The sequence below is a fragment of the Orcinus orca genome, chromosome 16 (assembly GCF_937001465.1).
Source record: "Orcinus orca chromosome 16, mOrcOrc1.1, whole genome shotgun sequence".
Taxonomy (NCBI): domain Eukaryota; kingdom Metazoa; phylum Chordata; class Mammalia; order Artiodactyla; family Delphinidae; genus Orcinus; species Orcinus orca.
Window position 1 is genome coordinate 1047333 of NC_064574.1, and position 12588 is coordinate 1059920.

At 63.0% G+C, this 12588-nt stretch overlaps 2 protein-coding genes across 7 annotated transcripts in view; both read right to left on the reverse strand.

Annotated features, from left to right (window-relative positions):
- Nucleotides 1-626: 626 nt before the first annotated feature.
- C16H20orf204 (chromosome 16 C20orf204 homolog) lies at nt 627-8193 on the reverse strand. 5 transcript variants are annotated; one of them, XR_004478409.2, is made up of 4 exons: nt 4795-8193; nt 4437-4691; nt 3208-4354; nt 627-3091 (listed from the first exon to the last, which is right to left on the reverse strand). XR_004478409.2 is itself a non-coding variant. In XM_033410336.2 (4 exons), exons 1-4 carry the CDS (start codon nt 6041-6043, stop codon nt 3584-3586), a joined length of 1149 nt encoding a protein of 382 aa, XP_033266227.1. In that variant the 5' UTR covers nt 6044-8193; the 3' UTR covers nt 627-3583. The 5 variants fall into 5 exon arrangements, 4 of the variants coding, with proteins under 4 accessions (XP_033266227.1, XP_033266225.1, XP_033266228.1 ...); XM_033410336.2 differs by having other exon boundaries at nt 627-4354; nt 4795-4914; nt 6041-8193; XM_033410338.2 differs by lacking the exon at nt 627-3091 and having other exon boundaries at nt 3759-4080; nt 4202-4354.
- A 155-nt stretch (nt 8194-8348) lies between these two features.
- PRPF6 (pre-mRNA processing factor 6) overlaps nt 8349-12588 on the reverse strand; it is a 34818-nt gene continuing 30578 nt past the window's right edge. The window contains exons 19-21 of one of the 2 annotated variants that reach the window (XM_004282372.4): nt 11042-11156; nt 9022-9148; nt 8349-8582 (exon numbers count right to left, since the gene is read on the reverse strand). In XM_004282372.4, coding sequence (XP_004282420.1) covers nt 8430-8582; nt 9022-9148; nt 11042-11156 — 395 coding nt within the window. In that variant the 3' untranslated portion in view covers nt 8349-8429. Of the gene's footprint in view, nt 8583-9021; nt 9149-11041; nt 11157-12588 lie in introns of those variants that run through there. The other variant, XR_004478408.2, reaches the window with a different exon arrangement.

Below are 12588 nucleotides of genomic sequence, written 5' to 3' on the forward strand. Positions count from 1 at the left end.
AGGGTCCGGCCGACTCACGTCCTGTCCCAGAGCCCTGGCTCCGCGAACGCGGAGGTGTGTCTGTTCAGGGCCTGGCATGGCGGGCACCCGTCTTTCCCACAACCTCCCACCGCCTCCTGGTGCTCAGCTGGGCTGGGGTGGCGGCCAGTAGGGGAGGGGACACGGGGGAGGTGCCGCTGGAGCCCATGAGTAGGCCCCAGGCAGGGCAAAGGCGCTCTGCCGCCCTCAGAAGGGCCAGTGCTCGAGGTTGGCACGGACCCCACCCCTGTGGTCTGTTGGCAGCCTGGGGAGGGGCAGAGGTGGGAAGTGGGGGTCGAGAGAGAGAGGGGCCTGTGGGCGGGGGCAGGGAACACACACGTGGCACAGTTGGGATCACGTTTTTGGTTTTCCGAATCCGGAGACTAGTTTGCCTGTTGCCCGTGTTCCAGATGTTCTTACAAAGGCTCCCAGTCTGGGGAGGCCGTGGGACCCGGACTACCCTTCAAAGCTGCCTGGCCCCTCCTTGCAGCGCTGCACATGGGCGGTCTGGCTCCCTGGCCAGCGCTCTGCGGCGCATCTGCCACCCCGGCACAGCCCCTCCCCCTAGGTCTCAGCCACCACACCCCCCCGCCCCGGTGAAGCAGCTGAGAAGGCACGTGTGTAGGACAGGACACCACAGGGTGCAGGCCCCAACCCCACCACGTGTGTGCCCCAGAAGAGTGTTTTATGGAAGAAGAACCAGGCTCAGGCCACATGCCTAGGGCCTTGGCAGGGAAGGCAGGGCACAGGGGCCTGGCAGATACCTCGAGTCCACGAAAGGCGGGGCCCATCCACCGGGTCACACCGCCTACACTCTGCCCTCCGTGGCCCCGTGACCCCTGGCCAGTGGCTCTGTCCTCACCGTTGAGTCTCTTTCCATCTCTCTGTCGGTTCTGGTCAGTTCCAGCCAGCAAAGATTTGGGTAGCTCACGTGCCCCGGTGCTGAGCCTGGAGGGCCAGACCTCAGGTCTGAGCAGGGCAGCCCAGCTTTCCCTCCACCTGCCCCAGACGTGGTCTGGTTGGGGTGTCCCCGCCCTGGACAAGTGGACTTCGTCCCAGAAGCCAGAAGCCCACCCTGCCCTCATCGTGCATGAGCAAAGATGCTGAAGTGGGTTGAAGGGTGGCCCCAGAGATACGCCACCTCCCAGAACCTACGAGTGGGACCCTACGTGGAAAAAGGGTCGTGGCAGATGTAATTAAGGATCTTGAGGTGAGGAGATCATCCTAGATTACCCAGGAGGCACTAAATCCCGCAGCAAAGATCCTCAGAGAGGAGAGACAGCCACACGAAGCAAAGGCAGGTATTGGAGCGACGCAGCCACAAGCGAAGAAATACCCGGAGCCACCGGAAGCTTCAAGAAGCAGGAATGGTTTGGCTCCTGGAGGGAGCACAGCCCAGCCCTACGACACCTGATTTCGGGCCAATGATACTGACTTTGGACGACCTCTGGCCTCCAGAACTGTGAGAGAAGAAAATTTTCTTGTGTTAGGTCACCTAGTTTGTGCTAATTTGTTATAGCAGCTCTAGGAAACTAATACAGATGGTTTCTGAGATGTGGGGACAGCGGCCCGTGTCCCCACAGCCATGACGCTGACCCATCATCCGGGGGTTGGCAGAAGCAGGCCTGGGCACGATGTGCAGAGCCTCTGCCTGGCACTGAGGCCTCGAGAGAAGGTGCAGAGGGTGGACAGCGGTGGCCGGGCCAGGGGTGGGGGTCTTGTGCTGAGAACAACGTCGAAGTGGGATGAGGGAGGGACCACTGGGGTCTTCGAGCTCAGGCCACAGGCCTCCAGCCCCCACGCCCAGGCGGTCAATTTGCCAGGACAGACCAGGGTTAGACATCAGGAGGGTGTGCCTGAGAGAGGGGCACCCTGCCAGACAGGGTGGGGCAGGAACCTGGACCTGTGCACTCACACATCCCTGTGCACACACACCTCGACATATACATTTGTGTACACACACACACACACGCTCACTACCGGGGAGGCTCTGGCAGGGGCCCCCAGGGAGGAACAGCCGGGCCAGGGTGCAGGAGCATCTTGTCCACCACCATGGTTGCAGTCCAGGACTCAGACGGAGATTGTGTCCCTGTAACTAAGGCCTCTGCTCCTCCTCCCAGCCCCCCTGAAACTGGGGTTTGTTGGGAACTGCCTCAGGCATGGGCGGACGGAAAGGGCTGCCCATTGCCCGCTCACCACGGCAGCAAGGAGTGCTGTGGGTGGGCAGCAGCCATGACGGCCCAGAGGCCACGCCCAGGCGCCCTTAGGAGGCGCACTCTCCCCACAGGCCCTGGCGCTGAGGTCCAAGTGCAAGGAGCCAGGTGCCCTGGGGAAAGCAGGAGCGTGGTGGGGGCCTCTGTGGAGGGCCTGTCCCTCCCCGTCCCCGCACCCAGACCCCCGGACTCTCTTACTGACCTTCTACCAGGCCCGATTCATCTCCCCCAAGCCTTGTGCTCCAACCAAAGCAGGACTTTTCCCTCCTACCTGGACGCCCAGCAGGAGCCAGCGGCGTGACTGCTCCCCTCAGCTTGCTCCTCCACCAGTGTTCCCCGAGTTCAAGACGAGGACTCCCCCAGGGACTCGGGCCAGGACCCTGGGGCTGCCCGCACCTCCCCTCACCCCATTCATGTCCAAGCCCACCTCCTCCAGCCTCACCTCAACCACACAGGCCCCCTGCCCAGGCCACCCTCACACTCAGAGTGCGACCACGTGGCCTGGGAACCTACAAGGCGACTGCATGCACCCTGAGGTCCCCAGCCTGCACACAGGGCACGTGCGGGCTGTCACTCTGCTTGGGGCCTGGCTCTCATCCCGGCCCTTACACTTCGGGCTGTGAGGTCTGGGGCAAGTCCTGTAACCTCCCCGTGCCTCAGTTTCCTCCTGTACGAACCAGGGGCAGTGGCTCCTGCTGCTCGGACTGAACGCGTTCACACGCGCACGATGGGGGCGCTCAGGGCCAGCTGTGCCCTGCTGACGGCTCCGCCAGCAAGGCCTGTCTGCATCTCCTGCTCGCCTCTGTTCTGCCAGGGTGCCCAGGGCAAGGCCTGCTTCGGTGCCTACTGGGTCCGTCCACCTGTCAGGGGAGAGCATGATGACAGGTGTGCCGACCAGGCACCCACCTTGGCCAGGTGCTCTGCCTGCCCTGTTGCGCCCCCTCCACAGGCTGTGATCCGGGAGGGGGCCACGGACCTCCAGGCCTACGCGGCTGTAGGTGCGGGACTCCAGGGATCAGCCCTCCACCGGGCCACGCAAACATAAGGTCCCAGGACACGAGACGGTGGGTCCCTGGCTGGCCTGTCCAGTCCCGCCGCCGAGGAGCTGCTGCCACCCTTCCCAGGCCACAGGAAATGGCCCGGCCCAGCTTGCAGCCAGGGCCGCAGCTCGCTTCCCTTCAGGCCCGTTTCCTTTATCCGGTTGTTTTGCTCCGAATTCACAAAGCTCAGCCTTCCCCTCCCCTCCATTTCCACCCTTCCCCCATCCCAGAGTGGAGCAGGACGGATACGATGCTACATTTTAGGACCAGCAGGAGTCCCCATCTGCCCCCGCCCAAGCCTGCAGCGCCGACTTAGCAGGAGTCCCGTCCCGAGGCGTCCCCTGCTGGCCGAGCCTGGGAACACCGCCGCTCCCCCCTCCCCCACACCGCGTGTGCGGGAGGCCCCAGCGCCCCCTCCCCACCCAGGCGCGGACCCGGGGCGGCCTGGCCCCACAGCTGGCAGGCGAAGAAAGAGCGAACAGGGCCGCAGCACCAGCTCAGTTTATTGGGGCCTTGCTGGGGGCGGAGGGCGGGCCCCCTCCGGGACCAGCTCGCCAGGCGGGCCCCGCCTCCCAGTCCCGGGCCCTCCGAGGAGTGCGGGCCGCGGCGAGGGAGGGGCCGAGCCGCAAGGCCCTTTCCCAATCCCCGCGCGCTCGGGGCGCTTAGGAGCCCCAGGAGCCGTCGGTGGCCGCGGCGCGCAGCGCGAAGAGTTTCTCCCAGCAGGTGGCGACGGCGTCCAGGGCGCGCAGCAGGAGCCGCCTCCGGCCGCCCCGACGCCGAACAGGGCGCGTCTCGGGCCGCCGGCTCCGCTGTCGGGGACGCGTCGGTCAGGGCGTGGGCACGGTCCCCGCCCGCCCCCTCCCCCGCAGCTCGTGTCCAGCCCCTGGGAAGGGAGACCGCGGGGCCGTGGGAGCGAGCGGGGACGCGCACCTGGCGCAGCGTCCGGCAGTGGCGCCGCATCACCGCCTCGGTGCGCACGGCCACGGTCCAAGCCGCCTTTTCCAGAGCCCCGCGGCGGCCCCCGGCCACCGCCCCACGTAGGGTCCGACCCAGGGCCACGATGGACAGTAGGATACTGTGCTCCTGGGGAGGGAGGAAGCGGGGGGCTGGGGGAGGAGCCCCGTGGGGAGGGGGCTGGAGGGCTTGGGTGGTGATGTCTCCATACCTTCTGGGCGCCACAGGAGGCTCCCACCCGGCCCCGCCATCGGGAGGCCGCGGCTCCAGTCAGGTTTTTCTGAATGAAATGGAGCTGTCTGGAGCCCGGCCCAGTCCACCTCACCGCGGCCTGCAGGTCCTCGAAGATGACCGCGCGGTAGTGGTGGAGCACGTCGGGGACGCTGCAGGCGCCGAGCCTGGCCCGGCCCGGTGCAGCCCCCAGCAGTGCCAGCAGGAGCGCCCAGAGCGCGGGCCTGGGGGGCCCCTGGAAGGGATACAGGCTCAGAGTCTGCGGAGGCGCCGACCCTCCTGCAGCACTGCGGGCAATGTGCTTCCCGCCCCGCCGCCCCCGATCCCGATCCACACACATGTACAAGGGAATCTCTAAGCTGGTATAACGGAGATGTCGCCATGCCATTCAACAAATGCTCTAGGCACAGGGCTGGCAGTTTTGGGGAAGGACAGACGACAGCACCCGCGGCTCTGATCTGCATGGGTGTGAGGGCCCAGTACCCATAAGACTGGGGGGCAGGACTGACCTAGGTCTGCCTACAGCGGGAAGCACCCCCTGTACAGTCTCACCCTTGGCCATGCCCTGACCCATGCCCACCAGAGCTGGGCTCATCGCCAGGTGCCCCACAGGAGAGGGCAGAACTGATCTGCCCCCTCAATGGCCGGGCAGCTTCTCCTCACCCTCCCCATGGCTCTGCTACCAGCTCTGAGAGCCATGGGGGCTGGGGTTCCCTTGCACCCCCAACCCAACCAGGACAGGGGTGAGGGCTCAGAGCTCAAGGCCACACCCCTTTGGGAGGGGAAGGCTTGGGGAAAGCCCAAGGCGAAGGGAGGAAGGGGACCATGGTCCACACCACCAGGGCTCCCCTCCCCCAGAAAGAAAACTGGCTCTCATGGTGAAGAAGCCCACCCCCACTCAGAAGCCCGAATATCAGAGAGAGAGAGCAGCTTGTCTGCAGGCTCCCAGCCCCCGGGCTGGAGTCACACAGCACCGGAAAATCAATCATGTGAACCCAGCGAGACTTGGGACTCGAGACACAGGACTCGACTCTGCTTCCCAGCCTGGCAGGAGAGCCTGACCACACAGGGCCGGACCTGGAGTCCGTGGGGGCTCCCTGCCTGAGGCACCCGGCAGCGTCGGCCGGAGGACCAAATGCAATTAGCTGTGGGCCCTTCTCGAAGCCCACCCCCTCCCTAGACAGGCTTGGCATGATGGCCAGCTCAGTCACCCCCTCTGCCTGCTGAGGGTCAGAGATCATAGTGAGCACAAGAGCCGTTGGTGCTGGAGGGACGTCCAAGTGGGGTAGGTTGGTTGCCCAGGGTGTCCCGGGAAGGCCTGTCTGCCCCTGACCAGGGCCCGAGGCTCAGGCCAGTCCAACCCATGAGGACAGGGTGGCCCCAGCTCCAGGAGGGAGACTCCCTCCCCCCGCCGCTGCAGCTGCCGGGAAGGCCCGTCAGGAGCACCCAGGGCCAGGCTGCGGTGACGGGAACCAAGGGGAGTTTCCCGGTGGGGACACGGCGGGACAGCAGCCTCTCCTGGGCTGTGCACGCTCCCTGCCCAGCCGAAGTCAGCCCCCTCCCCAGCGGCCCACAGCTGCTCACCATGGGCTTCTCAGGCTCAGGCCCTCCCTCACTCCCGCCAGTGGGCCTGGGACATGATCCTGGGGTCCTCAGGTGGGGAGCGCCGCTGCCACTCCAGGTCCGCTCCAAAGCCGGCCAACAAGGCTTCCCTGGACGGCAGGCAGCCGAGGCTTTTGAAGTTGGCTCCTCTGAGCAAAGGGGGGAGGGAGGAGGGAGGCCCCAGGATCCCAGCCCTGCCCCCTCCCTCTCCCCACCGCTATCCAATCACTTCTTCAATTAACCTGACCCTGGAGCCCAGCCCCACCGGGCTGTCTTCCCACCCAGTGGATCTTGGATTAAGCCGGACCTGGGAGATCTTCTCTGCCGAGGAGGGGCCAGGGTGCTCGGTGGGCAGAGAGCAGGGTAGGGCCCGGCTGCTGGGGAAGGGGAGCCAGGAGAAGCGGGGTCGCCCTTCTCCAGGGCCTTCCTCGGTGGTCAGCAGGTGCTGCCTCTGCCAGGAACTTGGCCACCAGCAGGACCAGGTGAGCAGGACGTAACCCTCCCACCCCCCAGCTCCCCCACCCTGACGTCCGGGGGGTCCTGCCCCAGCAGGTCCCAGGCAGGGGACTTCCCGGCTCCCCGCTGGCCCAGCACTCAGGGGAGAGGTGCTTCCCACTGCTCGCCCGTCCTGGGCTGAGGGGGGTCTTTTGCCGGGGGAGCTCACGGCCTCTCACCAACCAGGCTTGCAGGGAGCCGGGCCACAGCACCCTGCCGGGCAGTGTGCTGGGGCTGCCCAGCCCTGCCCAAGCCTAGGAACTCAGCTAGCCTTGAGCTGGAACTGAAAAATGTCAGTGGAAGAAAAGCTAAGAGATGTTTTCCCCAGGGAGAAAAGTAGTTTCACCACCACCTCGAGGCATTGAGAAAACAATCCCCAGGCAAACGAGGAGACATTTGCATGTGGCCAATCAGATGCTCTGGAACGTTCCAAGGGCCCTGTGGGAGGCCTCACCTGACCTGAGATCAGAGAAAGTGTCCGGGAGAAGCCACAAGCAACTGAGGGCTGCCAGCTGCCCTGTGGCTGCAGCCAAGTCACTGCCCCTTCCTGGGCCTCAGTTTCCACATCTGTACAGGGACAGGCTGGCTTTCAAGCTCCTAAAAACTTCAGGACTCACTTTCCAGTGCAATGGGCAGGACCTCCTCCAAAAGGGATCACAGGAAACTCCTGAGGTCAGTGACAACACCCAGGAACCTCCGGCATGGCCCTCTGGGACTGGCTGACCTTGGGTAAGGAGAGGAAGGATTTCCAGAGCCACAGACCATCCGTGAGCGGGGCCTGCCCCGGGCGCCCACCCTGGCACCAGCAGTTCCTGACCCCACACAGGGATGGTCCGATCCCGCCCAGGGCTGGCCACGACCTTGTGGCTCCCAGAGCGACGGAGGTGGACCCGGCTGGGCCCGTGCTCTGCAGGCAGATGCCCACGCCCTTGGTGCTGACGAGAAGGGCATGCTCCCCAACCTCGGCTGCTGCCAGAGGGCTAAGCCACGGGTCAGTGACTGACCCGCAGAACGAGCACCGAGGAGCCCCTCTGGGATCGTTTCTTACAAAAGAATGTGTGGGAGTAACCGCCAGCCGCCCTTCTCGTCACCACACGTGACGATCCGCATCTCTTCGCCCGGCCCATGGCCTCTGGACCGACCCTGACCTCCGGCCAGATGTCTCCAGCCGTGGCCAACGCACCCCCTTCCAAGAGAACTAGCTAGTTTCCAACTGGACACAGACGCAGGGATCCAGAGCCCGAGGAAGTCTTTCATCCTCACATGGTGAAAACACACTCAAGTCTCCCAAGTAATGAATGCATTTGCAGTCTAAAGAGAGGACAGTTACAAGTGCTTTAGCATAAAATTGCTGACGCCAAATTAGCAAAAGTGAATTCACCTGCCAATGGGAGCGAGCCTCTCACACGCTGGGGGCAGCACCTCAGGGGCCAGGCCCGTCCGCACCCAGGAAAGTCACCTACCCAGGGGCACACGCAGCCTGCCGCTGCGGGCTGGTGGGGGCCGCAGAGCACCCCGGGGCGGGAGAGCGCGTGCACCAGCAGGGGCACTGGAGTCGCCAGGCCAGCCATACCCCGGCTGTCCCCACGCGGGGCTTTTACCCAGGACATGAGGTCCTGCCACCATCTCCATAAAGCCCTGGAGAGCCTCACCGCTCCCCTGGCGTCTCCTCTGTGGGCACAAGCTCACGAGGCCCCCTGGAAAGTGAGCCCCGTCCAGCGCGGGGCAGACTGGGGCGGCCAAAGCATGCGAGGGGAGGGCTCGGAGAACACCCGCCGGCCACAAACCCCACGACTACTAGAAAGCCTTTAATCAAAGACAGGACAGACAGCTCTCACGCCCCCCGCCCCGCCCCCAGCCAGCAGGGCCGGAACAGTCAGAAGGTGTTCTTGATGTGGGCCGCCACCAGCACCAGGATCTCCCCGATCTTCCGCTGCCAGTTGGCGATGTCCTTGGACGTGGCGCACCACAGCTCCCCGTGCCGGGGCTCGGCGTTCTCGCAGCGCCTTTTCACCTCCTCCCGCTGCTCCTGGGTGGGGACCGCGGGCACGTGAGGCGCCCCCACTCCTCCGCCGCCCCCAGCCCCGCTCCCCGGGAGCAGGCCCGCCACATTCCACCAGGCCTCACACCAGTGCCCGCACCCGCCCCCCAACTGGGAGCCAACCAGCTCCCCCAAGCCTGGCTTCCACATCCTGTGGGGACCCAACGGGACTGGGCTCCGGGAGGGCTCCTGCATAGGAGGACAGGTCCCCCGAGGCACAAGGACGACTCCCAGGCCTCCAGCTCCAGCCCCATTTGTGCCATGGCCCGAGCCCCCATCACAACCAACTCATTAAAAGATGCCCCAAACATCTAAATCTCAGGCTGAGAGGCTCCAAGGCTGTAGCCAGAAAGCCGCGTGGAAGCTGAATCAGCCGTCAGCGCTGCGGGACAGGTGGGGCGGGGGCAGCGGGCGGCAGGTGCCTCACCTCTGTGCCGTGCTGCAGCTCGAACTTGTAGAAGAAGGCCCAGGCATCCCCCAGGTCCGAGTCGATCTTCACGGTGCGGTGGAACCACTCCCGGGCCTTGGTGATCTTCCGCTCGCTCCAGAACAGCCTGGGGGGAAGCAGCAGGGCGGGACCGAGTGAGCGGCGGCCAGGGGACGGCGCTGGGGGGCACTCTGGGGCTGGCCCTGGCCTCCTCGGGCCACAGCCCGCTCCCGGGTGCGCTGGACCATGAGCCCGGTCAGTCTAGTGACCTGCCACAGGCAGCCACAGTGGCACAGAGCCTGGCTCAGGCACTGCTGGTCTTGTCCTCTCCCTGGAGAGCTTGGGCTTCCCACAGGGGTGCCGAGGAATCAGTCCTGATCACCCGGAAACCACTCCAGGTGACTAACCTGAAACCCTCCTTCAAGTGTCTAACCAAAGCATTTCTTAAAAAACCACCCACAGAGCAAGAACTTCAAACTCCCTTAAATTATTTTCCTTTGAGTAAAATACAGGGAGATGAAAATAATAAACCTGACAGAAATTAAATCAAGGCTCTGATTAGGGAAAGTGAACTGAAGTTTCTGCCTGCTCCTCCATATTCACCTTCTGGAACGTTCTGCCCTACCAGGCAGCTCCAGCAGGAACCCAAGCCAACACTGAGAACCTGGGCTACACCAGCAGACACAGCAACCTGGAAACTAGGCCCAGGAGAGGATCCACAGCGTCAGAAACCAAGTCAGGGGCCCAGGGAGCCTTGCCGACATGCCAGCGAGGGGAGGGCAGGCCAGCGGGGAGGCGCGGTGGGCACTCTGACAGCCGCCCACCGGGGCCTCCGGGTGGCTTCCACCCTCCACCCAGCTCCGCAGCCAGAAGCACCCGAGCAGACGTGCACCACGCACCCTCCAGGCAGCTGTTCGGGCTGCTCTCAGCTACAAAATGGAATAATGTCATGCTCGGATAGCTTGATTGTTTTTTAAGCCTTGTGGTATCCTTAATTGCTAATGTTAGATAAACTGTGATTTAAAGAGCACAAACTCAGATAGCAGCACACAGAGCACCCGCCTGGGAACAGCAAGGAGGGACCTGTTTACCTTACAAAGCCTTTTATGAGGTTTTATGGCAGCCCTATCGGAGTGGAGTAGAAGGCGGAAGGGCGGGAGCCTCCCAGGTGGCCGGGGCCCAGGCTGCGCCTCAGGGGCCCGAGGGAAGCCCCGCGCGCAGTGCCCTCGGCCCCACGGAGGAGGTGCTGGCAGGAGCTGAGCAAGCAGGTGGGCCAGGCTCCTGCCGGGGCAGCAACAGCGCACAGGAGCTCCTGGGCCCCACACACCCCCTGGCCCAGGGGAGAGCCCAAAGAGCCCTCCTAGCCTGGCCACAGCCAACCCCGGCCGGGTACTCAGGCTGCTCCTCTCAGGCCGTCCATCGTCCTCCTTCTAGAAGGGAGCAGAGACCCTGCGGGGCCAGGAGGTTCTGAAGGCCCTCCACGCCTCCCCAGGGAGCCCGGGACCCAGCACCCTGCAGGACCTTGCAGCGGGAGGTCGACTGCTCACCTCCTCTTGCCCTTGAGGCTGGGAGGCGGCCTCCACACCCCCAGGCACACTGACGGCCTGACCAACGGGCCCTGGATTGTTCCCCGGCTCACACAGGTCAAAGGGTCTGCTTTCTGGCCCTAATGCAATGGAAACAACTGTCTTGCTTACAGCCCTCTGAACCAAAGAAGGTTCGCTTGTAACCTAAATTCCGTGTGGCCCAGCGTCAGCAGGCCTGTCTGTCCTGCAACCCAAGGCCCGTGTAGGGATAAACTGAAGAGTAGTGGAGACAGAGAGAGCAGAGCCACAGGAAAGAACCAGGACAGAGGGTCGGGGTCCAGGACGACCCAGGCCATCCAGGTAGCCCATGTCCAGGGGGCCTCTGCCCAGAGATGCGCTCGGACATGGAGCTGTGGAGGCCGTGGACCAGGGGAGCCCGCCCTGCTCCAGGGACGAGTGAGGGGCTCAGCACCGCCACGAGGACACCTACTTACTTGGCCACAGCCAGGAGCACGTGGGGGTCGTGCTCACACCTCTTCAGGGCATCCACGCTCTTGGTCTTTCGCTGGGGCCTCGCCTCCAGGAAGACGGCTTCAGACCACAGGACCCCTGAAATCCAGACACACAGACGTCTGCCTCAGCTTTCAGATGTGCCCGTCCACACACAGGCTGCCCAAGGGCAGCCTTCGAAGACTGAGGGTGTCCACAGCTGCACGTCCCGCATGGCCGCTCACGTCTGCTTGGGCAGCAGAGCAGAGGCCGCCTGTGCTGCCTGCCCCACTGCCCACCTGGAGCCACAGGGCCCCACTGGCACGGATGGGACAACATCCTGGGGGCGGCTAGGCTGGAAGTCCCAACAACTTCCAAGGGTTCACTCCCAGGGCCTCAGTGACTTCACAGCTGAGAATTTATTGTAACAAAATAACCAAAAGTGCTACTAAAGATTCAGGCAGAAAGACGACCTGGGATTGATAGCAGCCTGCAAACTGACCCCCAGTGAGTGGTGTATTTCTGACATACACGCAGGTAATTCTACGATGCCACTAAAAACTGTGCGTTCTTAAGAATTCAATAATGAAAAATTCTTACAAAATTTTCAGCTTTAAAGAAAGGCACGGGGGGCTTCCCTGGTGGCGCAGTGGTTGAGGGTCTGCCTGCCGATGCAGGGGACACGGGTTCGTGCCCCGGTCCAGGAAGATCCCACATGCCGCGGAGCGGCTGGGCCCGTGAGTCATGGCCGCTGAGCCTGCGCGTCCGGAGCCTGTGCTCCGCAACGGGAGAGGCCACAACAGTGAGAGGCCCGCGTACCGCAAAAAAAAAAAAAAAAAAAAAAAAAAAATTACACACGTAACAGAAACTTTAGGAGAGATATTGAATAAAATACCTTAGAGACAGAAGGGATTGATTCTTAAAAAAAAAATAAAATAAAAAAAGGCATGGGGTTTCCCTGCCTGGTGGCGCAGTGGTTAAGAACCCACCTGCCAATGCAGGGGACACGGGTTTGAGCCCTGGTCCAGGAAGATCCCACACGCTGCAGAGCAACTAAGCCCGGGTGACACAACTACTGAGCCTGAGCTCTAGAGCCCACGAGCCACAACCACTGAAGCCCGCGGGCCTAGAGCCTGTGCTCCGCAACAAGTGATGCCACCGCGATGAGAAGCCCGCGCACCACAAGGAAGAGTAGCTCCCGCCCGCCGCAACTAGAGGAAGCCCACGTGCGGCAACGAAGACCCAACACAGCCAAACAAAAAGGCACAAAACCAAACGCACAGCATGACTTAGATTTTGTGCAATAACACAAGTTGTAAAAATACAAGCAAGCTAAAAGCAATGACTTCCGAGTACTGGGCTTACGGGCGATTTTCATGCCCCCTTTCTGCTCCAAATTCGCTTATACTGCACGTGCACTAACTTACAGACTTGACATGAAATACTTAAAAACTAAATCATATACATAAAAAAAAAGGTAGCCCCTCAGAACACGAGGTCAAACCCCTCACGCTGAGGCTTGCGTTCAGCAGTCTAAATGGCCGAGCGTAAC